The 27,677-nt window shown below is 40.6% G+C and overlaps 1 protein-coding gene across 1 annotated transcript in view; it reads right to left on the bottom strand.

Moving 5' to 3' along the window:
• Positions 1–4,164: 4,164 nt before the first annotated feature.
• LOC136884227 (G1/S-specific cyclin-D2) overlaps positions 4,165–27,677 on the bottom strand; it is an 87,385-nt gene continuing 63,872 nt past the window's right edge. Inside the window, exons 3-5 of the mRNA XM_067156287.2 lie at positions 21,901–22,063; positions 7,744–7,889; positions 4,165–4,915 (exon numbers count right to left, since the gene is read on the bottom strand). Of these exons, the coding sequence (XP_067012388.1) occupies positions 4,697–4,915; positions 7,744–7,889; positions 21,901–22,063 (528 nt within the window). The 3' untranslated portion in view covers positions 4,165–4,696. The remainder of the gene's footprint in view (positions 4,916–7,743; positions 7,890–21,900; positions 22,064–27,677) is intronic.

Below are 27,677 nucleotides of genomic sequence, written 5' to 3'. Positions count from 1 at the left end.
AAAATGTTAAAATTATTGGATGTTTTGTTTCGAGTTCAGGGTGAGATTCCGTTTTGGGTTTTCTTAATGAATGGGAATTTTTGTAAAATATTTTGAGAATTCTTCCTCAACTTTATTTTGAACATTTTGAACAGGGGAACGGAGAGTAGTTTGGCTCTATAAACTCAAAATTATTAACACAATACACAGCTGAACACAAAGAACAATTATTGTTATTAATGCGCTTTCATATTCTTCCTAGGAACCCAAGAGAAAAAAAAAAAACAATACAAATGAACAAAACATGTATATAACGTAAATAACATATAATATTACGACAACTTTACATCATTCTGACCATATAACGTCGTAGGTCTGTTATAGTAATACCGTATTTACAAAGAACAGAATAATAATAATAATAAAAAATGAGAAATGACTGAATTTGACTAAAGCATTTTTTTATATGTTTTGTTTCTTTATTACACTACATATAATTATCTTTAAGAGAAATATTATTAATATTAGTGTGCACTTAATGAATGAAGCGTATATATTTGCCTTCCCCCTGCTAATAGTGAGGCTCGATCTATATTCAACTGCTTCAACTCTCATCACAGAACGAGAACAGGTCCTCAGCTTCGTTTCTACAGCCCAACACAGTGTGACGCGACTCCATTCAACGTTATGCCTGCTCCAATTCAAGATGATGTCATGTTCAACAATTTCTTTTATATATCCTTCAGTTAGCTTTGTTGTAAAATTCAGTTTTACCCTGCACTCTGTTAGTAGAGTTTGTTTTCAAGGGTATACAATTGAGCTTTGATATCTCATTGTGGCTTGTAAACAAAGACTTCAAAATCTCTCATTTGTATCTCAAAACTTCAAATTTCAGGAAAGTTAACTAAGTAGTGACGGTGTGACCATAAGGTTATTTTCTTACATTTTTTATACAGAAACACCGTTGTTTTGATGTATGCTTCCACAGCCTGGAATACTAAATTTGATAGAATGCAGTTATTCTGTGGAATATAAGAAAAATTACCTGAACCTTCTTCTGATTTTCACAAAAAAAAAAAAAAAAAAAAAAAAAAAAAAACTATTATCAAATTGAGGAAATTGTTTAGGGATTAAAGATATGAATGGAACATTCCATGTCAAGTCAGACAAAAAAATGCACTTAATAGTGCTCACAGAAACAAAGTTGTTAAATTTGTCATACAACATTATTTTTCAGAACCTCCAAGATTTATATTTCAGCCATCCGAAGAAATAAAATATAGGCTTTATGATACACAATATCATTGTGGTAGTAATTAAAATATTTATGTCAACTTTTCTACTCCAAATGGAAAAAGATAGCATTGCTTTTGGTTTATGGGACAGTGAATGATATACGAATGTATGTATGTCCAGCCGTTATCCAGTTTCTCTACGGGGTCTGGTATCAAGCAAGATGAATCCTCGTAGTGATTTACTTTTTACTTTTCCTGGCGTCTACCTCACCGGAGGAGTTAGTAAGATGAAGTGAATGACGTGATATATTATAGTCGGAAGGAAGAGAGTGAAAACCTACTCGTATCGAACAGCACCAAAAAATCTGCTCGAGGCTTAACGTTCTGATCGTATGCCCTCACTCCATGTGCACACTGCGGAGAGGTTTGGAATTTAATCCAGGCTCTTGGCACGCTATCTAGTGATTAGAAATTGCATACCACCACCTCCCCTACCCTGCTGGCCAATATTCTAATGATGAAAACTTTACTGACCAACGGAACTCGCACCACAGTGATGCCGTAACAATCATGGCCACCAGGCGGGCAGCGAATGATACACGAACTCTCACAAGAAACATGCAGCATGTGTCTAATTGAAGCGTGTAGAATGCTGTTCGTTTACGACTGAATTAAATTCATGCACGTTTCAAAAATGGAACAATTTAAGTTCTGTAAGACAGTCCTGCAATTGAAAAGGAAACCATAGTGACTTACAAAAATATTTTTCATGCAGAAGAAAACAGTCAAATTTAAGAAATAAGTTTCCAGAACATGTTATTAAATAACTAAATTCTTAGTACAGTATTATTTTATTGTATTTATTCCTTACTGTATTGTATTTTCTTTACAAATGTAAAGAAGTTAAGGTCTTACTTTTAATAGTTTGTTCATACTATTTCTGTAAATTTCGGAACAGTTAGCACTATTAACAGCTGTCCTCAGAGGCCTGCGTTCAATTGCCGGTACTGTCAGAGATTTACGAATGGCAGCAGGGCTGGTATGTAGTTAAAATGGCATGCAGCTTGCTTCCATTGTGGGTATGCCTGAAAAGAGCTGCACCATCTCGGAACAAGGGCATGACTTTACTTACTTTATTTCGTTGATATACCGGTAGATGTTGATTCCCATAGGGAACCTGAAATATACAGTAAAACCTTGTTAATTCAAAGTCATTGGGACTCAAAAATTGGACTTTGAATTACGTGATTTCGAATTAACCGCCAGTTCGTAACTAAGAAGTGCCAACCCTTGCTACGTTACAAAATATTCTATGATTCACAGTTTAAACCTTTCAAATGCCATGGAGAAAAACGATTTCTAAAATGCATGCAAGAAGGTGCATTTAGTGTGTTCAAATAATGCTCTTGGATAACTCATTGACAAACATAACCACTCGCAATGAAAGAAATGAAAAAGAAAGAAAAAACAAAGTGTGATTCAAAGATGAGGAGAAATCTATGTTGGCTCCTATGTGCAAGTGCTTTATTAATAAGATTACTGTAGGCTACTGTGTGCATTTTAGATGCCCTGTACTTGCACAGAAATTACCCGATGCCCTTAAAACATTGTGGCTAATCAAACTTTCCTATGATGAGGGGAGAAAGTTTCTCGCTTCCTTCTGCATGACAACACAATACAGTCACTCCATCCCTGTACGATTTCCTGCCATGGCACTTCTCTCATACTTCAGAAATGTAAACGCTGGCTGCGTCACAAAGTATTCTAAGATCCATTAATGCATGCAATCACCCTGATTCATAGTTTAAACCTTTCAAATGCCATGGAAAAAACTTTTCCGAAATGTATCTAGCAAGGTGCATTTACAATGTTCAAATAATTTACTTGGATAAATCAATGACAAACATAACTTCACGCAATGAAAGAAAAAACAAAATCACACGATTCTAAGACGAGGATAAATTATGCTGGTTCCCCTGTGCAAATGCATTAATTTTTTGGATCACTGTACCGTTTGAATTTTTAGATGCCTTATACTTGCATGGAAAGTGCCCGGCGCCCATAAAAAAAAAATTGTGGCTTATCAAACTTTCCTATAACGAAGGGAGGAATTCTCTCGCTTCCGTGTGCATTGTAGCACAGTAAAATGACCCCCCACCCTTGTACGATTTCCCAGCTAGCACTTTCTCCTTTAAAACCATAAGACCGTCTGGGCTCGGCATTAAAAGAAAGCAATGCAGTTTCATCGACAATGATAATACTGTTCAGTGCCTACGAACTTATTATATGATCCATGCTATTCCATCAACTATCGGCATCGCCAGTGTTCGTGGATTCTGTTTCTCCGCACACTGCCTGCTGCATATTACGGCGTCCCTTAAAACGTTGAATACAAAATAATTCAGATTTCACTTGAACTTCACAATTATGAAGCACGCTGTAGACTCACCGAAGTGTGTGAAAGTGCAGAAAGCTTCCCCTCCACGTTCCGGACGACTTGTTCTATCATGACTCGGATAAATTTTGTATTTAAATTACTCTGTAACATACTGTTGTTTTAAAATGTAATTGCAGTTTCGAATTAAAATCTGAATTTCGGTAATGGGGCCGACATTGTACTTTGAATTACGAATTATCCGTATTTCGAATTAAACAATTTAAATAACATGCAAAACCGTATCTCATGTATCCAGGAATGAGAGCTTCTTCGAATTAGGCAGGATTTTGAATTAACCGATTTTGAATTATCAAGATTCTACTGTATTGGTATTACTTCATTTCTGTAAGAAGTTACTGTATGGGAAAAATCTAATAAAATGAAGACAGTTAAACAGAGGAAAAGTGCAGAAATGAATTTCTCGCACTTTATTTTTCTGAGATATTACCAAACTTTAAATTATGACATACACATTTCTTGTTTGCTATCTGATCTCACATGGAATGCCCCAGGTGCAACTCGTTCCCTCTTTGTATTTTGAAAAAGGTCTACTTGAACCTAGGTAAGCCTGCTTTATCTGTGATATGTTGTTTCCGGCATGATATGAAACATTCAGTCAGCGGAAGTATGAACCGAATATCTCTACTTACAACATGAGTGCTGGGTCTGAAGGAAGATTATTAAGTGACTAGTATCAGCAGGCCTGGAATTTAAAAAGAAACTTAGCATAGAAAATGAATGCCTGGCAAATACATACCTGGCTAGCTTTTGGAACATCACACTTCAAAAGGAAAATAATAAGTCTACTCGTGCAGTTAGCTCAATAATCACTGATACTGCACGAACACATGACAGATGAATGGAGCTGTTCACTCTATGACCTGTTAATTAAATCACGAAAGCATGCAATCACCCAGAACAAACAGGGTTTCAGCATCACACAGTCTTTAATTCAGTCTGTCCTATTCACTTACACCACAGTATATTGCATTAGGTTATAATGTATTATTGCCTCAGAAAGCGATTGTGTTGCGAAACTCCGGGCTCAGAAGTGGATATCCCTGACGTCGGTGGGAGTCCCTGCTTTTCCGTGTTCATGGAGCTTATCGGGGGCACCCGATGCTGTTGAATGTTCAGATGCTCGGCCACCGTGTGTGGTATTGCCAGAATTACCGTTTCCCGAAGATGGACTTGTTGATGATCGACTCTGCATGGTCGATGCCACCATCTCCTCGATCTGATCCAAACAGCCTTGCAAATAATCCTGAAACAAAGAGAGTAAATATTTTAGTAATTTACAAACCACCGGTGTATTAATTTCCATATGCATTTGCAATAACAACTAACAACATTCCCTAATATTAAGTTCCTAGAAAGGAACATACATACATACATACATACATACATTCATTATCATTATAGACTGTTATGCCTTTCAGCGTTCAGTCTGCAAGCCTCTGTGAATTTACTAAACGTCGCCACAATCCTTGATTTGCAACTAGTGTTGTGGCCTCATTTAGTTCTATACTTCTTATCTTTAAATTGTTAGAAACAGAGTCTAACCATCGTTGCATTGGTCTACCTCTACTTCTTTTACCCTCCATATCAGAGTCCATTATTTTCCTAGGTAACCTAACCTCCTCCATTCGCCTCACATGACCCCACCACCGTAGCCGGTTTATGCATACAGCTTCATCCACCGAGTTCATTCCTAAATTAGCCTTTATCTCCTCATTCCGAGTACCCTCCTGCCATTGTTCCCACCTGTTTGTACCAGCAATCGTTCTTGCTACTTTCATGTCTGTTACTTCTAACTTATGAATGAGATATCCTGAGTCCACTCAGCTTTCGCTCCCGTAAAGCAAATTTGGTCTGAAAACAGACCGATGTAAAGATAGTTTCGTCTGGGAGCTGACTTCCTTCTTACAGAATACTGCTGATCGCAACTGCGAGCTCAATGCATTAGCTTTACGACACCTTGATTCAATCTCACTTACTATATTACCATCCTGGAAGAACACACAACCTAAATACTTGAAATTATCGACCTGTTCTACTGACATCAATTTAGTCTTCGAGAGGCTAATTTTCATACCATACTCATTGCACCTATTTTCAAGTTCCAAGATATTAGACTGCAGGCTTTCGGCACAATCTGCCATTAAGACCTACATTTCCACCTAACTGAATCCCTCCCTGCCATTTTATACCTTTCAGCAGAAGCATAATTTAATTTTGCCGACTGTGAATATTAAATAATAAAGCTCTTTCAGCCATTTCAGTCATGAAATCATTGTTTTTTCCAAATACAACAGCGAGCTTGTCAGCTGGATCTACACCGTCCATGGCGTGGCACCTAGCACGGTGTTGAGACACCACTGCAAGCTTCCAGTGTCATAGAAAGGTGTGCGGAAACCTAAATAATGAGCCTACTGCACAATGACGCACAAAACACCGGATGTCTCTTTTGTTCAGAATACATAAATTCATGACAAATCAATATTATTTTCCAACATGGAATGTATCTTTTGATCAGAGATTTGTAGAATATTCTGAGCAAAATTATTCTAAAATATCAGTACTTACTGTTAAAGATGAGATCATTTTTTTTTTTCAAAACATCTAACTCAATAAACGAATGAGAGAAAACACATTTCTGGTGCGCTATGTCTCAACACTGTTAATAATTATTTATACCAATCAAAAGAAAGAAAACACAAGTCAGCAAGACCTTCTTTTGCTATCCACGGAGCATGTTGACTTTTAAACAGTGGGAGAAATAAAAAGAAATAGACCCCCCATCTTTCAGTTAATTATTTAATGAAAGTGTTTTTTGTGTGTCTGCATCTTTTTTTAATTTTATTTGTCATTCCTTGTCACCACCATATGTTGAAGGCAACACCTGTTACAGAGGGAAAGGAAGTTTTTTAAATTTTTTTTATGGGTGTAACATTCTCCCTTTGAGTTCATGAATGAGAGGACGATGTCTCCTCTCCTTGGTAAACAGAACAAGTGTGTTTAATTTTGAACATCTTCACACACTGTAACACTCTCTCACTTCACAGCTGAGAGAAAGAGTGCTTCAAAGCATCAGCCACAGCATTATAGTTTCGTACTTTTAAAGGTAGTTCAAGAACTCCCTAAATCTGACAACAGTGGGTTTAATCAGAAAAACAAGATTGGTACCAGCCATATGCCCAAACTCTTTGTTATGTACTATAATATCTAAAGATGTTTCTTAATACTCATGCACAAAATTGATTCTGTTAGCATGGACCATACTGAATTTTCAGTCTTAGTTCATTGTAACCTAAATCACAAATTTGGCAAGGTAGTTAGTTAATACTGTACTGGGTAAATTGGCTGTGCTCATGAGCTTGCATCCAGGAGATAATGTGTTCATACCCCACTGTCGGCAGCCCTGAAGATTGTTTCCTGTGGTTTCCCATTTTCACACCAGGCAAATGTCGGGGATGTACCTTAATTAAAACCACGACCACTTTCTTCCTATTCCTGGGCCTTTCCTATTGCATCGTAGCCATAAGACCCATCTTTGTCGGTGCTACGTAAAGCAAATTGTGAAGAAATAGAAAAAGTCTTGTATATTCCAAATTAAGAATAATTCAAAAATAGGTTTAAACTGAGCAATTTGTTTTGGAATTTGTTTTTTAAATAAAAAGTGTTTTTTCTTAATTCTTCAGTTTTCTGGTTTTAAACTTGGCTGTTGAGCTCAACAAGGCCAAAGGAATAACTTGTATCATTGTGTGCATTAGAACTCGCTCCAAATAAATGTGCTTCTACAATCATTCCTACCACTCTGCCCGGAATACTCAACATCTCAAACCGAGTGACTAAGCTCCCTCTGTGGTTCAGTGGTATAGTGTTGACCTCCAGATCCCAAGATAGTGGGTTCAAACCCGGCAAAGGTAGTCGGATTTTTGAAGGGCGGGAAGAAAAAAGTCTTGAATATTCCCTCCTCTATTTAGCTCTCATGTTAAAATTCCACTGCTCTTATCTGATTAAACAGCCATTGGATTAAAGGTGAAGTTCACTTAAATTCAACCAGGGTTGAAATCTTCCAAAAAGACTTACCCTCTCAATGGCCGTAATTCGATGCAGTCGGTTTAGGAGTTCGGACAGAGAACATCCGCTCTTTCCTGTCCAATCGAGACCATGAAGTGCAGCCGCTATACTAGCCGCGGCTATCATGCTCGGGGTGTACATCGAGAATTTATAATCTGTAACAAACAGAATAACAAGAACCTTAAATCCACAATATAATGTAATAACAAATAAGAAAATTTCACAAATTACACATATCAAAAACATTAAAAATAAAAGGCCACAAAAATACTTTTTACAGTAGCAGCCAAAGAGAGCCAGAATGCAGGATATCAATGGATTAGTGGTAGAGTGTCGGCCTTCGGATCCCATGAGAGCAGGTTCAAACCCGGCAGAGGTAGTCGGATTTTTGAAAGGTGGAAAAAAGTCCATTCGACACTCCATGCCGTACGATGTTGGCATGTAAAAGATCTCTGGTGACACACTTGGTGTTTAACCGACGAAATTAATTAAATCTCGGCCACAGACGCCCAAGAGTTTCGGTTTACTCGGTCGACCATCTAGTAAGCCTAGAGTAAAACGAAACGTCGAAATTGACGAGCAGGCAGCCAGATGGCGTCAAATTGAAATGTCTACACACGGTAGCTGAGGAAATTGTGGAAGCAGTAATCTCTTGTAGTCTTAAAACAGTTTAAAGAATGCCAAAATAAAACCATGGGATTAGAAATGAAAGAAGATGAGGAGGATCCAGAATTTGGTGGATAGACTTGGTTAAGAACACATGAGGCAGCGGATAACGGCTGATGGAGAGATTAGTAAAATCGAGAGAAACAGACGCCACCTGCAAAAAATGAAAATTATGTGGTACGATATTTTACGCTTGGTATTCGTAAAATGGCCAGCAAAAGTTATGCAAGCCAAAAATTGCAGTAATGGAATTTCGCTTCAAATACTGTAATTAATTAGCTTCTCCGAGCGTTTCTTTTGCCCTCGTCAAATCGTGTTCTTTTCAGAGTCAAAAAGCGTCCTCGATGTTTGAATATGTGCGCACTGATTTTCCAATCTCAAAGACGTACTTAATGATCTTACCGATCCTTACGGCCTTTCATCACCTGGACTTTTCACTACTTCCAATGTATTTGTGTCCTCCCCCCTCAATCCATGGAACATCTTAATCATAACTTCTTATACTCCCATCAAGGAAGAGATATCGAGGTCAACAGTGACGCGTGCTTGTGTGACCGTGGTTTCTTCATTGATGTGTTAAATAAATAACTAGGATTGGGATTCAGAAGGACATTATTGTGACCTAAACATTAGGTACCACCCCAGCAACTGCATAAATGTTTGAGGTGGGGAGAACTTCAAGGACGGCTATGAGCGGGTTTCAGTCAATCACCTATTTTACTGGCTTGGATCTAATAATAAACTGTGCCTTAGTGCTTGAAAATGTTCATGAAAGTATATGTCATCATTTATGGCAGGATGAACTTTCAAGATAGCCGAGAAAAGTCTTCGTGTTTCTATTAAGTAGTTCGTGGGGCGCACGGTCTCCACCAGACATCAGTCATAATCACGGAAAAGTGTAGGCTCTTAACTTCTCAAATAAAAAAACCCTTCATGGGCTCGAAGCAGTGCCGGAAGTGTCAAGTGTCTTCCGAAGCATTTTAAAAGAAGCGTCCGATGCTGCATCGCTCATTGTTGCATTTTTCTAAGAGATCTTGAAAGAAGTAAAGGGAGGCAGGCCTCTTGCTGGACTCCAGACGCAGTTAGAACAAGAGTGGGATGCCAAGCCCAGCAACCCAGAGGAGGCCCCCGGAGAATCAACTCGACTCACTCCCAGGCAAGCAGGCGAGCGGTGGACTTCAAATCATAACACAAGTCTGTCGCTCTCACTCGTATGCCCTTGGAGTCTACGACTATGTCTGCTCACACAGACTGCCTTTGTCGGCACTTCTCCAAATCACTTTGGCTTGGGAAAAGTGTGGGGCTCGTAACCCTCATGTGAAAGACTTTTCTTTCCGGCGCAATGCCACCACATTGATCGGATGAATGATTCTGAGACGACTTTTACTCTTCTGGTGGTCGTCCTCCCCTTCTCCCCCGACAATAATTCTTGTTTTCGGTACTGAGTCCAGGTGGCGAAAAATCAGCGACTTCTCAACTGCACTCGAAGTTGTTTATTAGTATTATTATCACCATAAACAACACGGGATGCGGGTTAAACCCGGCAGAGGTAGTCGAATTTTTAAAAGACGAGAAAGGTTCATTTCGACAATGCATGTCGTACGATATCGCCTTATAAAAGATATCTTGTGACAGAATTATTATTATTATTATTCGGTCTAGAAAGCCAACAATAACGTCAGAAAGGATCTGTCGTGCCGACCACACGACACCTCGTAATCTGCAGGCCTTCGGGCTGATAGAGGATGGTTGCGCAGTTGTACTTTCCCTTAGAACCACGATCACTGAGCAGCGGTCGCTTGTTAGACCATGGCCCTTCGGGGCTGTTGCGCCATGGGGTTTGGATGATGATTATTATTATTATTATTATTATTATTATTATTATTATTATTATTATTATTATTATTATTATACAGAAATACAGAACCATCGGTTTCCTGCAAGCGATGGATTGATAGCCCTGCGAGACTTTTCGCATTAGTACTGCCAATTCTCGCTAATGATCGGAGATGGTTCGCAATTAATGCAACATCTTGATGAAGGAACCGAACTATGACTCCAAAAGACGTCATTCTCTGAGAGGTCTTGCAATATTTCAAGAAAAAAACATCACTAGAAAAATGTGTGGGACCGAGATCAAGGTCAGATAAGACAGAAGAATGTCGGTGGTTGCCAGGGTGACAGACGTTACAGTCAACATAAACACTCGACATACAAAGCCCATCACTTAAGAGAATCAACTAGCATCCTTAACCTCCTCGTTGCCACCCACGTTTCATAGGATGACTGAGGGGAGAAGGGTTAGAACTGGTATTGTAATTATATACAGTATGCCAATGGATACCCCTCCGAGATCGAAATTAGGTAATTACTATAATAAACCACTCATAGCCAGAAGATGGCTTCTTACTCAAACTTAATTCATGATTAAAAAGGAGAAAGAAACTGCAAGTGTACAAGGATATATTTACCCATGGCCAGAAAGCGTGAAAAGATTAATACAACATCCGATTCGTTTTCGGATCTCCAAGAAGCTTGCAGAACATGAAGAATGCTTTGGATTTTGTAATCACTCTAACCGCAAATGCATGATAGAAACCGCAAGATCAGCAAAATTACTTTGAAGAAGAAATGTTTCTCTCACAAGTAAAATATTGCAATAAGGATTTGTTGTAGAGCTTAATTTGTTGGTGAAGGTGCTTCATATTCGAATTCGAGGCGGCATACAATACAGTAATTGCTATTTTAGACATGTCGCCACGGCTCTGTTCCTGGAGTGTACGGAAGCCCAAGAAGATAATTAGCGTTTCGCATCCGTTACCCGAACTCGAACGTCAAAATGCAGCCGAGAATTGTGGTTAATGAGAACATCAATTGATAGTATTGACGACGACTGCATTCCTAATTCTTTCTTCTTTTCGTGAGCAATTTCCTTGGAACGATAAAGAAAGAATGGATAGGGGCGGTAGCATAAGATCCACGGTATCCCCTACCTGTCGTAAGAAGTGGGTTGGGCCCTTAGATGAGTCCTAGTATTGCTTCCACTTGTGCCAGGCTCCTCACTTGCATCTATCCTATCCGACCTTCCTTGGCCAACTCTTGTTCTTTTCCGACCCCGACGCTGTTAGGTTTCCGAGGGCTAGGGAGTCTAATTCTCACGCTCTTCGTAGCCCTTGTCTTTCCTTGGTCGGTACCTTCATTTTTCGAAGTGTCGGAATTTTTCTCTCGGATTAGTGTTATATAGAGGATGGTTGCCTATTTGTACTTCCTCTTCAAACAATAATCACCACCACCTTGGTAACTCTTGTTCTTTTTCGACCCAGACGGTATTACATATCAACGCCTAAAGAAACTTTATCTTATAAGTCGACTGTAATTACGCCAAGATTCCGGAACTTCAGTACATTATTTTAAATGTAAGCTGGTGTTTTTGATAAGGCAGTGAATATCCACTCGAGAATGGATATGCTTGATAAAAAGGGGATAAAAGCTGCATGTGCATCTCATGAACGGCATAGTTTAAACCGACGAAAATGTTTCTCTGAAAGGTTGCCAAAAATTGTAGGCCTAAATGATAATATTGGCAAGAATTTTATGTACTTCAGTCACAGAAGTAGCAAGTTTCTGGAAAAAAGGAAATACTAGAGAAGGTGTGGGTTGTGAAGGCGGTAATAAAATCAGATGTCTTACATCCATCTAAAGGTTGCCTGGATGTAGGTAAACATCTGAACACTGCTTCACAAGACAACAATCACGTACTTGGAGTGTAAGGTTAAATTTCATAAAGATGGTCTCCTTGGCATAACTCATCTACACCGGTTGTGAAATAATACGTGATTTCACTTAACTGCCATGGCCATCACAGTTACCAGATCTCCGCCCTCTTAAGAAAATTAAAGGTTTCAAGCATAGAACTTGGAAAATTACATGTCAGTACAAAAAAAGGGAATGTAATAAGTCCATATCTTACGAATTAAAAAGTGAAAGCGGGGTGCTGAACTTAACTAGGTCAGTCTTGCGCTAATACAGCCAGCAATTTTTCGGGGGACGACGACGTGGGCTCCGTGAGCCACTTGTCTTGGCGCTTGGGAGCAGTACATGTTGGCAAGGAGTCAAGTATGACGAACGGAACGAACATGACAATACAGACTTTGTTGGGAACTGGTATGTATACACGACTGATAATGCGGGTAACAAAAAACCACGTTGTATTCGTCGAGACCTCGCTATCACTAGCTGTATTGACCTTGAAAAATCTATATATTATCTGGCATGACAAGAGCACCGGATGTATCGAAAAATGTCCTCGGTCAATGGCAATTGGCCCACCAGTAAGCAGGTCAATATCCTTGCGTCTAGGCGATGCGTATCTGTTACTGATAGCGTGGGGAAGGATTGGCACCGAGCAGTTTCCTTTGTCTCTAAGCATTTCTCATACTACTGTACCTCGCGTATAGTCCACTCTGTAAAGGACTCAGAAGCAGCAAACATTGCATTCTTGCTTTTTGCCCTCGCGCCACTGAGACACCATTTAGATTTAAGACCGGCACCGGTATCTATGGGACAGTGAGACTGCTTATTACCCGGGTTCAATTCCCAGTCGTTCTGGTTATAGATTTTTACCAAATGATCACTGGCGTATTTTACATACTCCCGGTTATCTACAAGGGCTGATCAACAATGACTGAGACTGGTTTTTTTTTCCACAGATGTTTATTACTCCATCTCAACGTTTACATGATATTTTTCAAAGTAGTCCCCTCCTACTTCAATGGACTTTTTATAGCATCTCTGCCAGCCCTTGAACATATGCTGCAGACCATTCTTTGTCAGATCCTTGAGATTCGCCTCACTTTTCTTGGGCACTGCTTCAGAGTTCTCAAATCGAATGCCCCTAAGCTTTGGCTTTAGTGATGGGAATTTTAAAAATACACAGGGTGCAAGATCAGGCCTATAAGGTGGATGCGGTACACAGGTAATGTTGATCAAGCCAGAAACTGCAGGACTTGATTTGCGACGTGAGGCCGTGCATTGTCATGATTAAGTCGCCACCCAGTCCGAGAAAGCTCTGGTCGTTTCTTTGCAATGTGCTTCCTCAGTGTAGCCAATACTGACGTGTAGTAACACTAGTGTGAGGGGGAACTGCATGCTGGTAAATCGTTCTACCTCCATTGTCTGGTATGCGAAATCCACGTAGCGTCTACAAAATAGAGCATTACTACCAACCTACCAATACGAGAATGCTGCCGCCTACGGACATTATACATAAAACCCCGATCTCTTCAAATATTTATGTTACAGATAGGAAACCATCACGGAAGCTACAGGAAAAAATCAGTCTCATTGTTGATCAGCCCTCGTAATTGGTGGAAAAATAACCACCATCAACCGAACCCCACTTTCCTCCTTCATGTTATACCCTTAGAGGCCCTTCCCTTTGCCAAAGATTTTTCGAAGGATTGGATCTGTTCCTTTCTTCACTTCCGATTAGTGTTCAGTGCCAAGTGCCAGCACGAAACTGCCAAATCCAAGCCTATGATGAACTATCCACGTGAGCTGTTACTAGCTAATCACGCTGAACAACTGCCTCTTTTCTTGTTTTCCCCTGTGGGTGGGGGTGGTAGAATAACAGCCCGGGTATCCCCTGCCTGTCGAAAGAGACGACTAAAAAGAGGCCTCAGGAACTCGGGAGCGCGAGTTGGCTTAGTCCTGACATTGCTTCCGCTTACTTGTACCAGGCTCCTCACTTTCATCTATCATATCCGACCTCCCTTCGTCAACTCTTGTTCTTTTCCGATGCGGACAGTATTAGGTTTCCGAGGCCTACGGAGTCTTTCATTTTCACGCCCTTCGTGGCCCTTCTCTTTCTTTGAACGACGCCTTCATTTTTCGAAGTGTTAGATCTCTTCAATTTTTTCTCTCTGATTAGAATGGTTGCCTAGTTGTACTTCCTCTTAAAACAATAATCACAATCACCACCTGACGAACGGTACTGCAACCTTTCCGACCGGGCACATTTACAATAGCTATGTACTGGCTTTTTTGTTTATTCCACTATGCAGGACTCTTGCGCCCTTCTGCACTATCTGAGATATGGACAACGCTGGCCTAGGCATAATAATAATAACAACAAAAATATACATGGTATATTCGGCCCACTGGAGGCTGAGGTAATTTTCCATAAGAGGTGATCACCAGAAAAAACATCGCTGACATTCTAAGTAATAGGAGCATGAGATGTGCAACCAGGTCTTAATACTCCGAAATAAATGATTCGGTTATATGTAAATTTGTATATAAGAAGTAGGTACTTGCTTGCAAGTGTGCACACTATCGCAAGGAACGTGTTGGCATCCAGACTAGCAAATGAAATGTTGAAGAACGCGCGCCATTGATAAGAACAGCTCTCCAACTCATTAACCACTCAAAATGAGTTTATTGTGTTTACTCCGTTAATGAACAAAAGCCAGTCACTGCAATAAAGGTATAAGCGTCTCAGATTAATTGTTCTAATGTCCCAGATTCAATAATAATCAAAACGATTAAACTTGTGTTACAAACAACGTATTTTCTACCCCGCCTGCTTTGCTGAAAGGAAACGACCGTGGCCTATATGTTTATAGGTAGGAACACAATTTTAAATTAAAAAGGATCATAATTATAGCTTCGTTTTCAATAGATTAAAGAGGATTCCTTTTCAGTGGTGATTTTAATAGATTTTAAGCAAATTACTTGTTATGATAATAGCTGAAAGAGTGGGGCAATTTTCCACATCAAAATAGCTTATCCTCCATATTTGAAATTCATTGGCGGCATTTTTGAGAAACAAGCGTCTCGGTATAACACTACGATAATACGACTTGGCCAATCACAACGCAATTTCGTTGTCTGTAGCCGTGGCTGCTTTTATTCCCATAATCCTCTCGCTTTAGTGATGGTGACGTCTAGTTTGTTTACCTTGATCAGCTAATGACACTATACAAGTCTGTCTGATGACCTAAAATAGAATAGAAATAGATCAAAGTAATATTTAAAATTGAATACGAAATAATACCATTTGTTTTGCGTTTCTATGAATGATTTCGGGTAAGTTAATCAGAAAACCGAGGCAGTGCTTTTATTAGTCCACCTTTACTAATTGCGTAACCTACAGGTCGTTTTGTACAAGATGTTAAAACTTTTCAAGCTTTGTTAGCAGAAAGAATAAGGATTAGGGATGTTCTTTTTCTTATTATAATATAATTGATGAATTATGAAAGATTCTATGAAGTTACTCATCACTGATCTGCAGTTAGGAATTCATATCAGTGCTCTGAATAGTCCACATTTACAATATTACATAACCTGTATTTTTGAACAAGGTAGACTTTTCAAGGTTGGTTGTTTTACGTTATAATATTATTGATGAATTATGAAAGATTCTGGATTCCCTATCATTTTACCTAATCTTAAATGATTTCAAAGAACTTGTAAATCTATGAAATATTTCGAAACGAACTTATTGACCACGTGTTGACACAATTCAAACCATAATTTTCCCCTCCATTTATGCAAAAACAATTGCTAACCGATACCCTTGTTTTTTGAGTGCTTCGCTAATCTTCCCTCGCCAGAATATTAGTTGCTGGAAATAAAAGACCATCAGTCTCATTTTTACACCCTTTGGTCGATACCTTCATTTTGGAAGTGTCTGATCCCGTCCGTTTTTCCCCATCTGATTAGTGATACATAGAGGATGGTTGCCTAGGTGTACTTCCTCTTAACAGTGCCGGGCTGAGTGGTTCAGACGGTTGAGGCGCTAGCTTTCTGACCCCATCTTGGCAGGTTCGTTCCTGGTTCAGTCCGATGGTATTTGAAGGTGCTCAAATACCTCAGCCTCGTGTCGGTAGATTTACTGGCACGTAAACGAACTCCTACGGGACTAAATTCCGGCACCTCGGCGTCCCCGAAAACCGTAAAAGTGGTGGGACGTAAAACAAATAACATTATTTATTATTCTTAAAACAATAATCACCACCACCACTCTAATTATTGTGCAATGGAATAAGGCGCTGTGTACGCTGCACGTAAGTTATCTCGCAGGTAACAGGTTCAGTTAGAGGAAGGAGTACATTTAGTGGCTCCCCAAATGGATTTCTTTCACAGAGTAGTAGGCTATACATACAGAAGACATGCAAATAGGACAGAGTAGCGTGAGAATTAGTAAACAGGTCCTGTATTATGCAACGTGGAAGACACATTCCAAGGAGAGAAGTCTTTCAGACACTCACACAGTTATTTATTTATCTATCGGCCTATGTGCTTCATACAGTGGACGTTCCTCACTGAATAGCTGCTGCAAACACACTTGAAGGAACCTCAAGATTCTGCTTGCTCTCTTCTTGCCGTGAATGGTTTTGTCAACAGCCGCACGATATGCTCTCGGGAGCGCTAATGAATGTATCCGTTGGCAAATTGATTGTCACAGCAATTTAAGCTGAATGCCTCGCTTACGATACACGTGGGGGCAAAGGTGAACCAGACCAAAAGCGGGACACGTGGAAGACGAGGGACGAAAGCAAGGTTTTACGTACAAGTTGAAAGGCGGAATTTCGAACCCAACATGTGTAACACTTTAGCCTTTGTAATGAGCAATCCCCCTGTGGGTGGGGGCGGTAGAATAACACCCACTGTATCTCCTGCCTGTCGTAAGAGGCGATTAAAAGGGCCCCTGAGGCTCCTAACTCAGGAGCGTGGTTGGCGACCACCGGGCCCTTAGCTGAGTCCTGACATTGCCTTCACTTACTTGTGTCCGGCTCCTCACTTTCATCTATCCTATCCGACCATCTGTCGTCAACTTTTGTTCTTTTCCAACCCCGAGGGTTAGAGAGTCTTTCATTTTCACGCCCGTCGTGGCCCTCTGGCCGATACCTTCATTTTCGAAGTGCCTGATCCCTTCCTTCCCCTCCCTCTGATTAGTGTTAATAGAGGATGGTTGCCTAGTTCTATTTCCTCTTAAAAACAATAATCAGCACCACAACCACCCGTCCATCATTCAAATTAGTCGACGCCATCCATGAAACAATCCATGTCATTCAAGAATCAGCTGACAGATTAGTTTCTTTCCAACACGCAGTTCATTGTCCGCATCGCTCTATTCTCATGCGCTAGCTTGGTATCGGTTATAGGATTGGTACATGAATGGGCTATGTTGGAATGCTTTCTTCGTATTATTTAATGAACTGGCATGGAGGAATAACTTATTCCTCTGTGGAACTGGAGTGACAGAATCCATAAATAACTCAATTAATTACCTAAGACATTTTATTTTTCGAAAAAGAAAAAATACTTTAATCACTGTCACTTTCCATAATGTAACCTCAATTACCAAATAACCAAACGTATCCAATAAAAGGCATCGCACGGAAGAAAACGCCAGGAGGCAGTAATTCAGTTCTTCTATGCATGCCACTGAAATACGACCGTACACGCATTAAACTATCGATCGATGCCAAGAGTTAGTTGGAAAGCCGGACGAATAAATGAATGTACTTTTGACTGTTGGGAGGCATTTCTCGTGTTGTACATAATCAATGAGACCGTATAAAGGATAAAAATAGGGTATGATGATATAAAAATGTGAAGGGGGCTGTACATCTGATGTTTCTGCCCAAGTTTAATTAAGTTCGCATTAATCAGGGGTTATCGTGCACATCCCACGATCGACAGCATGACGCACTTGCTCTGATATGTGGACCTTGGGATGTTATAATTGGCTCTCGCGTTCGGGGGGGTAGAGAATTATTCCGAAAGTTCAGTGTGTTTTTCAGTCTTGGTAGAAACCGGATCTTACAGGAGCATACAAGTGAAGGGAGAAGAGAAGAAAATATTTTCAGTTAAAAAACGTTATGCCACAATAATTGCGTAGTAGTCAATGTATTTGATATGCCTAGTGCTCGCCGTTCACATACTAATAATATTGTTAATAATAATTTTAATAGTAAAAGGAAAGAGGAGAAGTGGGGGAAGAAGGACTGAAAGCTTGTCTCCTTCATTCAGTTCGGCGACCTCTAAGAGGACTACGTCACTCGCTGGCCTTGACAAGATTCGCGAATCTTACACGAGGCACTCTATTACTGACACTTCCAAAAACATTCCTCCCTCTTGCCTGCTCTAAAGGTTTTCTTAAACAAGACCTGCTCTGTCCAGAATTCGCGATGATGACCACGATTCTTCCATGTCCTAATGAGGTCAAACCAAATCTTTACTTCTAAATAATAATAATAATTTCAAAGGTGAAATTTATGGGTGAGATATCAAAACCTATTGAGATAAATACAGGTGTACGGCAAGGTGACGGTTTGTCACCCCTTCTATCCAACTGTGTTCTAGAGAAAATTGTAAGAATTTGGAATGTAAAGCTTAAAGAACATAACATTTTGCTGGTAACTTTGGGGAGAAAAAAACAAAGGCATTGAAATAAATTGCCTAGCATTTACAGACGATTTTGCTATATCTTCAGAAAACCTAACAAGTGCAACAACACATATCAATCTTCTGGAAGAAATAGCCAACAAGACACGTTTGAGAATCTCTGTAGAAAAAAAAACAAAATTTATTACAAACATCAGGAACGCTCCATAACTTTTGGCAACAAATATTGGTCCAGTGGAAAGAGAAACAAAATTCAAATATCTGGGAGAAATAATTCAAGAAAATGGTTTAGACAAATCTGCTGTAGAAGAAGGAGTACACAAGATGGAAAGAGCATATGGTATCACAGAGAATTCTTATAACAAGAAGTGTCTATCTAAAAATCTTAAAATAGGGCACTACAGTACAGTGATAAAACCGGAATGCCTATATGCACGTGAATGCCTGGTACTAAACTGTAGATTAGATAAACTTGAGGTACTAGAAAGGAAAACCATGAGAAAAATCTTAGGCCCTGTGAAAACAAGAGAAGTATGGAAATTAAGATCTAATGATGAAATATACAGGAACATAGAAAACATAACAGAAACCATACGAAAGAGGAGATTGCAATTTTTTGGACATATTTACAGAATGGATGATTTCAGATGAACAAAAAGAATGTTCAAGTACCTTTCGGACAAAAAGGCAAAAACTAGCTGGATTCAAGAAGTAAAGAAATATTTATAAAGAAATAATATAAGAAGAAACTATAGATAGACAGATATTTTTAGAAAGAGGGTAGTACATACGGAAGGATTCCAAGCAAGGTTGAACAAGAAACCTGGTGCAAAGTGGTCCGAGGACAGAAAGAAGCAGCATAGTGAAAAGATGAAAGAATAATGGAAGGAACGGAAGAGAAAACAACAAAGTATGAAGAACTGAACTGGTCCTTAGGAAGCCTCATCAGAAAGAAGAAAAATAATATGAATATGGGCTGAGTAGCTCCCGATGGTAGAGCGCTGGTATACTGTGGAGTTTGTTCCGACACCTCGGCGTCTCCGAAAACTGCACAAGACGCAAAACAAATAACATGATTTATTATAGAAATATTAACAATCACTATCACAAGCGGTGTCATTCAAACAGATGTTGCTGTGTCTGGTCCATCAGTAGACACAGTACTAGTTTCGTTTAGAGTGGAAGTACATCCAACTGAATCCGATTTATTTCATACATAAATTACTTTTTACAAATAAATAAAGAAGGGCAAAGTTTGAAAAGTTCGGATTGTGCCTGTCTTGTATGCACTTTGCAGTCCTGAGAAACGTTTGCAGTAACGTCATAAACGTCATAAGCATTTATGCAGGGAATCATACTTATGCATCCTGATATTTTATTTCTCATGGTATATATTAAGTCTCTGAAAGTACTAACAGATCAAGAAATCAGACATATATAAGGCGAATTAGTTAAAGAGGATACTTCTGCTACATGATACCATATTGTATCCCATGCTCGTAGGTCCTTTACGAAACTGGCTGAAACTTTTACCCAAGAAAACTTAAGCGCCACAGCTTAGGTGGTAATTACCACCTCAAGTTGTTAATTTGTCGGCCCAATTGGTTCTTCAAAGCCGGACAATTGGCAGGATAAGTTAATTAATTCACCTCCTCACGGAGTGCTAATAATATGGTGAAGGAAGTGATGGTTGCCTCATTCACTGAATGGAAAGGTTATAGCGGTGGGGGAAGGAAGCGGTGTGATAGGAAACGTCGCCAAGGCAGCTGATAAACTCAGCTGAGGTCGGCTAGGGCGTATAAGCGCCACATCAACACTGCTGGCATTACAGGCGCTAAGCTCCTCAAACAACAGACCGACTATAAAACAAATCCATTGATAACAACTAAGATGTTAAAAGCCATTTCTGACGCTCATCATTTGAAGGAATGGGCCAAGCCACTTAATGGCAGTCGTCCACTGGAAGCGGATTCCTGCGAACTCTGTTCGCTTCAAATCGTGCGTACGCTGCTCATTCTTTGGCTGCGAAAGCGGCCATGTTAATTAGGCGTGATCAGATGGGAACAAACAAGTAACTTATGGTACTGTTACAGCCTATGATGTAAGAAATGGTTTAAATAAAATTTGAAAACAATAATTAAATGTAAAAATTAATTTCACAAGTACTGCTAGACTTTTAACGCGCAAATTATACTTAAGTAAATCTTCAGTCATAAGAATCAAATGAAATGATATAAACTGAATAAAACATATAATGGGTGATGGTGGGTTCAAATCCCAGTGGGCAGTCCTGAAGATGACTCTCCTGTGGGTGGGAGCAGTAGAATAACACCCACGGTTGCCCCTGCCTGTCGTAAGAGGTGACTAAAAGGGGCCCCAGAGGTTCTGAACTTGGGAGCATGGGTTGGTGACCATAGGGCCCTTAGATGAGTCTTGGCATTTCTTCCACTTGTGCCAGGCTCCTGTCACCTATCCTATCGAACCTCCCTTGGTCAACTCTTGTTGTTCTTTTCCGACCCCGGCGGTATTAGAGCATTCGAGGCCTATGGAGTCTTTCATTTTCGAGCCCTTTGTGGGCCTTTCTTTCTTCAACAGATACCTTTATTTTTCGAAATCGGATCCCTTTCAAATTTTCTCTCTGATTAGTGCTACAGAGTATAGAAGATAGTTGCCCAGTTATACTTCCTCTTAAAATAATTATCACCACCACCTGAAGATGGTTTTCAGTGGTTTCCCAACTTCACATCACATGGTCAACTTTTGTTCTTTTCCGACCTCGACGGCAATAAACGGGAGGCCTATGGAGTCTTTCATTTTCACGTCCTTCGTGGACCTTGCGTTAATTTCACCTATACATTCAGTCTTCGAAGTGTCGGACCTCTTCCATTTTCCGCCCGATTATTGTTAATAGAGGGTGGTTACACAGTTGTAATTTCTCTTAAAACAATCATCAGAACCATAACCACTATTTTCTGTGACAATTCCTGCTCAAAATGTCTACAGAAACGATCCCAGCCTGTAGGATTTTTCCAACAATTTTCATTACGTAGAAACTCTAAGTAAGTTAGTAAGTTTTCCCGTACTCACCACGAGCGCAGAGTGCGATGAAGGTCTGTGCATGCCGCTGGATCATGCGCGTGTCCCACGCGACGTCGATGGGCAGTCGCCTGAGAATGTGGCTAAGGAAGTCTTGTGGAGTGACGGCAGAAATGTCCCACTTCAGTTTGGACAGCACCAATAGCTCCCACCTCTGAAGGAAGAAGAAAAATATAATTCACATAAACAACTTTAAAATGAATATCACCAACTTGCTATTTTTTAAAATTACTGATTACCTCTGTACAATCGTGAAAAAGAAATTGTATTTTAACATTGTATGAACTATCTGTTTTAAGAGACGCAGTAATAACGGAAGTTTGTCCAACAAACATCAAAATGTTTTGTATTTTGTGCTTTGCTCTGTTTCATAGACGCTACTTTCTCCAAAGTAGACTTTGGCTGAGTAGACTTTACAAAGTCGAGATTTTATGAACTGCATTTGAGGTTGGCAATGATAATGTCTATAATAGTAATAATAACGACAGAGCGGCTTCCGTCAAGCATTTTTTTTTCTGGTTTATTTATTTGTGTCAGAAGCACTTACAATAATTGAGGTTAATATAGTAATGTAATAATGCATACTATTTACATGATACATGAACCATAAAACACTGAATTGGCAGTTCGTTTACACTATTGCCGCCCACAAGTTAGCATTTGGTATAGCACAAATCAGGTCTTCCAGAGTACATGATGTTGGACAGTGACTACATCGCACTTCGCCACATTCACATAGCGACGCCTACGTACGGAAACCCCATTTCATAAAGTTATTCTTGCATTTAGTAACGCCTGACCGTAATCTATTGAGCGATATTCGTGTGGTTCATTTCTCTGTGCATCCAGCGGGAAGTTTTTCACAGAATGTGAGCCATCCCTCAGGGCTGTTAAACCTTGCAGGCTAGAGGTCTGTTCGGAAATGTTGTGGTGTCCCGACAAGAGCCTTTGTTGCTCTGAGGAAGCTGTTCATTGATTTTAGTCGTGGGGTTTCTGGTTGATATCCATGTAAAGGATGTGCTTGAGAGGTTTGCACTTTGTACATCTCGCGTTTTGCCGCTACCTCTCTACGGATGTCAGGAGGTGCAATACCAGCAAGACAATAAAGCTTGTCAAGCGGAGTGGGCTTTAAGCAGCCGGTGAAGCTGATTCCTGCCCGTGGTGCCCTTGCTAAGGTAGTTGGAATTAAATTTCCATTACTGAACTGAACGTCAGCACTCCAGAACCATTTATGAGCTCAAGTTATTTCTGATCAGGCCTGGCTTATCGTAATTTTTCGTTGTTTTGTTCGCTCAACCATGGAAGAAAAAAAAAAATCAGCAGCTGAAAACTTGGCAAACTGAGGGTCTTTTCTTGGCAAACAGTAGATACCCTTCTAATTATTCTGCTGAATGTTGGCTGACTGACACTAAAATCAGCAGGGACTGGTTGAAAATTATTGTTGTTAACAAAAAAAAGCCTATAACTAGAACATTTCGCGTATTCATTTAACATACGCGTAAAAACATTACAAAAAATAATCAATAGGCCTAGCAATTCGCATTTACCCGTGGCATAACAGTTTAAAGTAATTATCAGTTGCATCATTGGGGGACTGGTACTGCTATTAGTACTTCGAACATCGCGAAGGGATGTAATACAGTTCGTTTATAGAATTTGTACTGAATTCGCCATCCCTGTAGAACTCGTCTGGTTTTGCGCATGTCGTATTAACTCGACAAGGAGTATGTGCGACTTTGTTAATCTCTTGGACATCTTCCACAAACTGGATTATGTTTGGAATGCCCGCCATTGACTTTGTGAAGTCAAAGTACGGGCCGCTGGCGACTTTGAAGCTAAGTCTTGGTCAAAGTCTACTTTCCGCTAACTCTCGATTATGAATAGGAAAATGGTAACTTTGGCGGGTACAAAGTCGACTTTGCCTCAAAGTCTTGTTAATGAATACGACTCTTTGCAGTATATATCGGAAAATCGGAGCGTTGACGAGCTTGATGATAGTCATATCCATTTTTACTTTAGTGAGCTTGCCAGTCGTCGTGCAAGGCGTCTCATCACGTCTGAAGTGCTCCCGTCATTTGAGATTAAGGCTCGCGGGTTCTCCCTAGCCGCCCTGCGTGGGGAATACGAAATAAAATTTTCTGGCTTCAAATACAAGACGTCCGGTACAATGCGAGACACTTGGCAAACGTAACGCTTGGCCATTCTGGAAGTGGTTTTCCACTATTTCCACTCTTCAAACCCAGACGAATATCGGGTTTGGTACGCAGGATGTCCCAGGAAGAATGGTCAATATTCAGGAATATGAGTCAAGAACGATAATTTGAAACAAAAGCGGGATATATGGAAAAATGCCTTATTTCGAATGGTTTCCAGATAGAACACATTTAATGCAGATGTCTTCGGGCTAGTGGCACGCACGTATGTCTTACCCACCCACCTCTTTGACGTTTTGAAAGGGTAAACGTTTTCCGCATGTAATGTTCGCTGTGAACGTGTTCGTGGGATACTGATACGTGTGCTGGTGGTACCATTTCAACAATGTGTTGCTGTTCCGGCACAGGCTGTTAACAACACGCTCAGGAGCAAAATGAGAACCTGGAAGAATACCCGTTCCACGCAATGTGCTGAAAAGTGGTCAACAGTCTACGATCAGGAATTCGACGTGTCGGAAAGTGCCGACGGTATTCTTCGACAGCAGCAGGAGCACTACCATCGCAGAAGTCGTAAACATACACCATACACAGTTAACCGATGCTTCTCTCTTGATAGACACTCAATCCCTCGCAATACTTCACTTACAAAAAACCGTGGACAATTGCGCATTCAACGGGCTGGTTTAATGGCAAAAAGACACCCCGAGCAAAGATGTAGGTTGGGCTAGAATAAAACGTCACATAGGTGAGTGTTCTATCTAGGAAACCATTCGGAATAGAGCTTAAATCCATAGGACTTTTTTGCTTCAAATGATCGTTCCTGTCATATCCCTGAATATTGACCATTCCTCCTTAGACACACAGTGTCATTGCCACTTCCTTATCAATTTCAGCCTTAAATTATAAAATGCCATACCGAGGTTACAGAGCTGAAGTCAAACATAGGACATATCCTTGGAGGAACTAGCAAAAGTAAGAGAAACTGACTGAGAAATATTTCTCCCATCCCACGCCTAAGTAGCAAGTGGACGTCCAAACAGTGAAGACATTACATCCTTTGATGCTGACCTTAAGAGGGAGCTTTCTTTTCTAATGAGTGACTTTGAGACATGAGGCACCTGTTCGCCAATAGTGTTTGCCACACCTGGTCCTAGAGAGTCGATGAACCTCCAGATAGAGATAACGTGAGAAATCAAAACAAAAGAAGCAGCCAGCACTGTTTACCGAGGAGATTCTTGAGTCTGTGTGCGCCTCGAGCGAGCGTGTGGGAAGATGAGTTAGCGCAATGAATGGCGCGGGACTACACCCAACATGGACACGGATACATCTTTTGGAGGGAGAAAGTAGAATTAACTACTGCGCGTGCTGCGTGTCGACTAGGAGACCCCCCGAGACGATACTATTTTTCTTCACTCCACGACAACTTTTGATATTCTCGGGTCCCAATTTTCAAGGCATACGTCAAACTGCCCCTGTGTTCGGGGCGATAGAATACATCAACGGTATCCCCTACCAGCTGTAAAAGAGGACACACTAATTAAGCAAGTGGGTTAGCGACCACGGGGCCCTATCGGACTGAAATTGCTGGCCCTTACTTCTGCTCGATATCTCACCTTTATCCCGCTGTGGGTGGGGGCGGTACAATAACACCCACGGTATCCTCTGCCTGTCGTAAGAGGCGACTAAAACGGGCTCCAGGAGCTCCGAACTTGAGATTGTGGCTTGGAGACCACGGGACCCTTAGCTGAGTCCTGGCATTGCTTCCACTTACTTGTACCAGACTCCTAACTTTCATGTATCCTATCCGACCTCTCTTGGTCAACTCTTGTTCTTTTCCGACCCCGACGCTATCAGGTTCCGAGAGCTAAGAGGGAGTCTTTGTACACGCCCTTCGAGGCCCTTGTCTTTCTTTGGCCGATACCTTCAATTTTCGAAGTATCCGGCCCCTTCCATGTTTTCCTCTGATTAGTGTTAATAGAGGATGGTTGCCCAGTTGTACTTCCTGTTAGAGGAGAGTAATAACCCCTACCACTCTTAAGACTCCTATCATCGTCTGTCACTAATTTGGTAGCCTACGGAGCCAGTTATAAGTAACCTCGGCGTCCCTTGGTCCCTGATACGGGACGTATAGCCGTAACCTTGTGTACTGGAGATGGTTGGTCCCAACTTAACCATGCAGATTTTTATCCGCGGTTTTCCATTTTCACAGCAGCCAAATGCTGCGGGGGGGGGGTCTTAAATAAAGCCACGTCTACTACCTTCCCAGTCCTAGCTCTTTTCCGTCCCAACATTGCCAGGAACTTACATGTGTTGATGCAGCGGTAAACAGCTAACATACAAGACACTTCACCATTCTTGCTCTCTTTCGTGATGAGTAGGGGGCCAAATGAAGCAACAGACTTACATGAAAGATATACACTTAAACAGTTAAACAGCAGCTGCCCGTTGCTCCAGCCCATTCATTCATTCATTCATTCATTCATTCATTCATTCATTCATTCATTCCGTTACCAGATGGAATGGAGAGGTTACACAAGGGCAGTGTATGTTTATACAACTGTTTAATCTCTCCCACCAAGCTGGCGTAATCAGACACCAGTTATCCATCACAAATGCCGAAGGAAACCTTTGCCGGCTATTACCTTAAAGCAGAACACCAATCATTGAGAAAACGGAAACAGACCGTAAAGATACACCACGAATTACTCTCGGATACGGTAGATATCAACACACAAGGGAGCAGTTTTACAAAACGCCCTTTTTAATTTGGTGGGGTATTTTAAAAGACGTAGACCACATGAAAACAACCTAGGTCACCAGTGTTTAATAGCTGCCTCTGTGGATCTGTAGTAGGATGTCGGCCTCCGGATCCCAAGATAGCGGGTTCAAACCCGGCAGAGGCAGTCGGATTTTTGAAGGGCGGAGAAAAGTCCATTCGACACTCCATATCGTACGGTGACGGCATGTAAAATATCTCTGGTGACACATTTGGTGTTTACCCGACAAAATTCATTAAAATCTCAGCCATAGACGCCCAAGAGAGTTTCGGTTTACTCTGTCTGCCATCTAGTGGGCCTAGAGTAAAACGGAACGTCGAAATTGACGAGCAAACAGCCAGATGGCGTCAAATTGAAATGTCTGCACACGGTAGCTGAGGCCGTACGATTATTATTATTTTACCAGTGTTTAGTCACCTTCACACACAAAAATCCGCGGTTCGAATCCCGGCCAATGTACGAGGTAACTTTTAAATTAAGACACCTCCCTGTGGATCGGACTCCGCGCAGAATTAGAGGTCGCGAGACTATCGTCACGATATCAACAGTCATATAAAATTAGATGCTTGCTTGCTTGCTTGGAAACGGTCTAAAATTAATGAATTAATTGATTCATTCACCAAGCACTAAGAGGAATAAGACTTACAGAGGTGCTGCATCATTCTAAAATAATGTTACGATCAGCGTAATAATAATAATAATAATAATAATAATAATAATGATAATAATATGCACTGTTGCATCATGGCTTCTTGTCGCCGGCTGATAAGCGGGCGCTACTTTGCATGTGCCATTGAAAGCAGTCAAGGAGGCCATTCACCTCAGCCGTCTGAGTTCA

This window comes from Anabrus simplex, chromosome 12 (genome assembly GCF_040414725.1).
Source record: "Anabrus simplex isolate iqAnaSimp1 chromosome 12, ASM4041472v1, whole genome shotgun sequence".
Taxonomy (NCBI): domain Eukaryota; kingdom Metazoa; phylum Arthropoda; class Insecta; order Orthoptera; family Tettigoniidae; genus Anabrus; species Anabrus simplex.
This window is presented reverse-complemented; position numbering and strand designations above follow the sequence as displayed.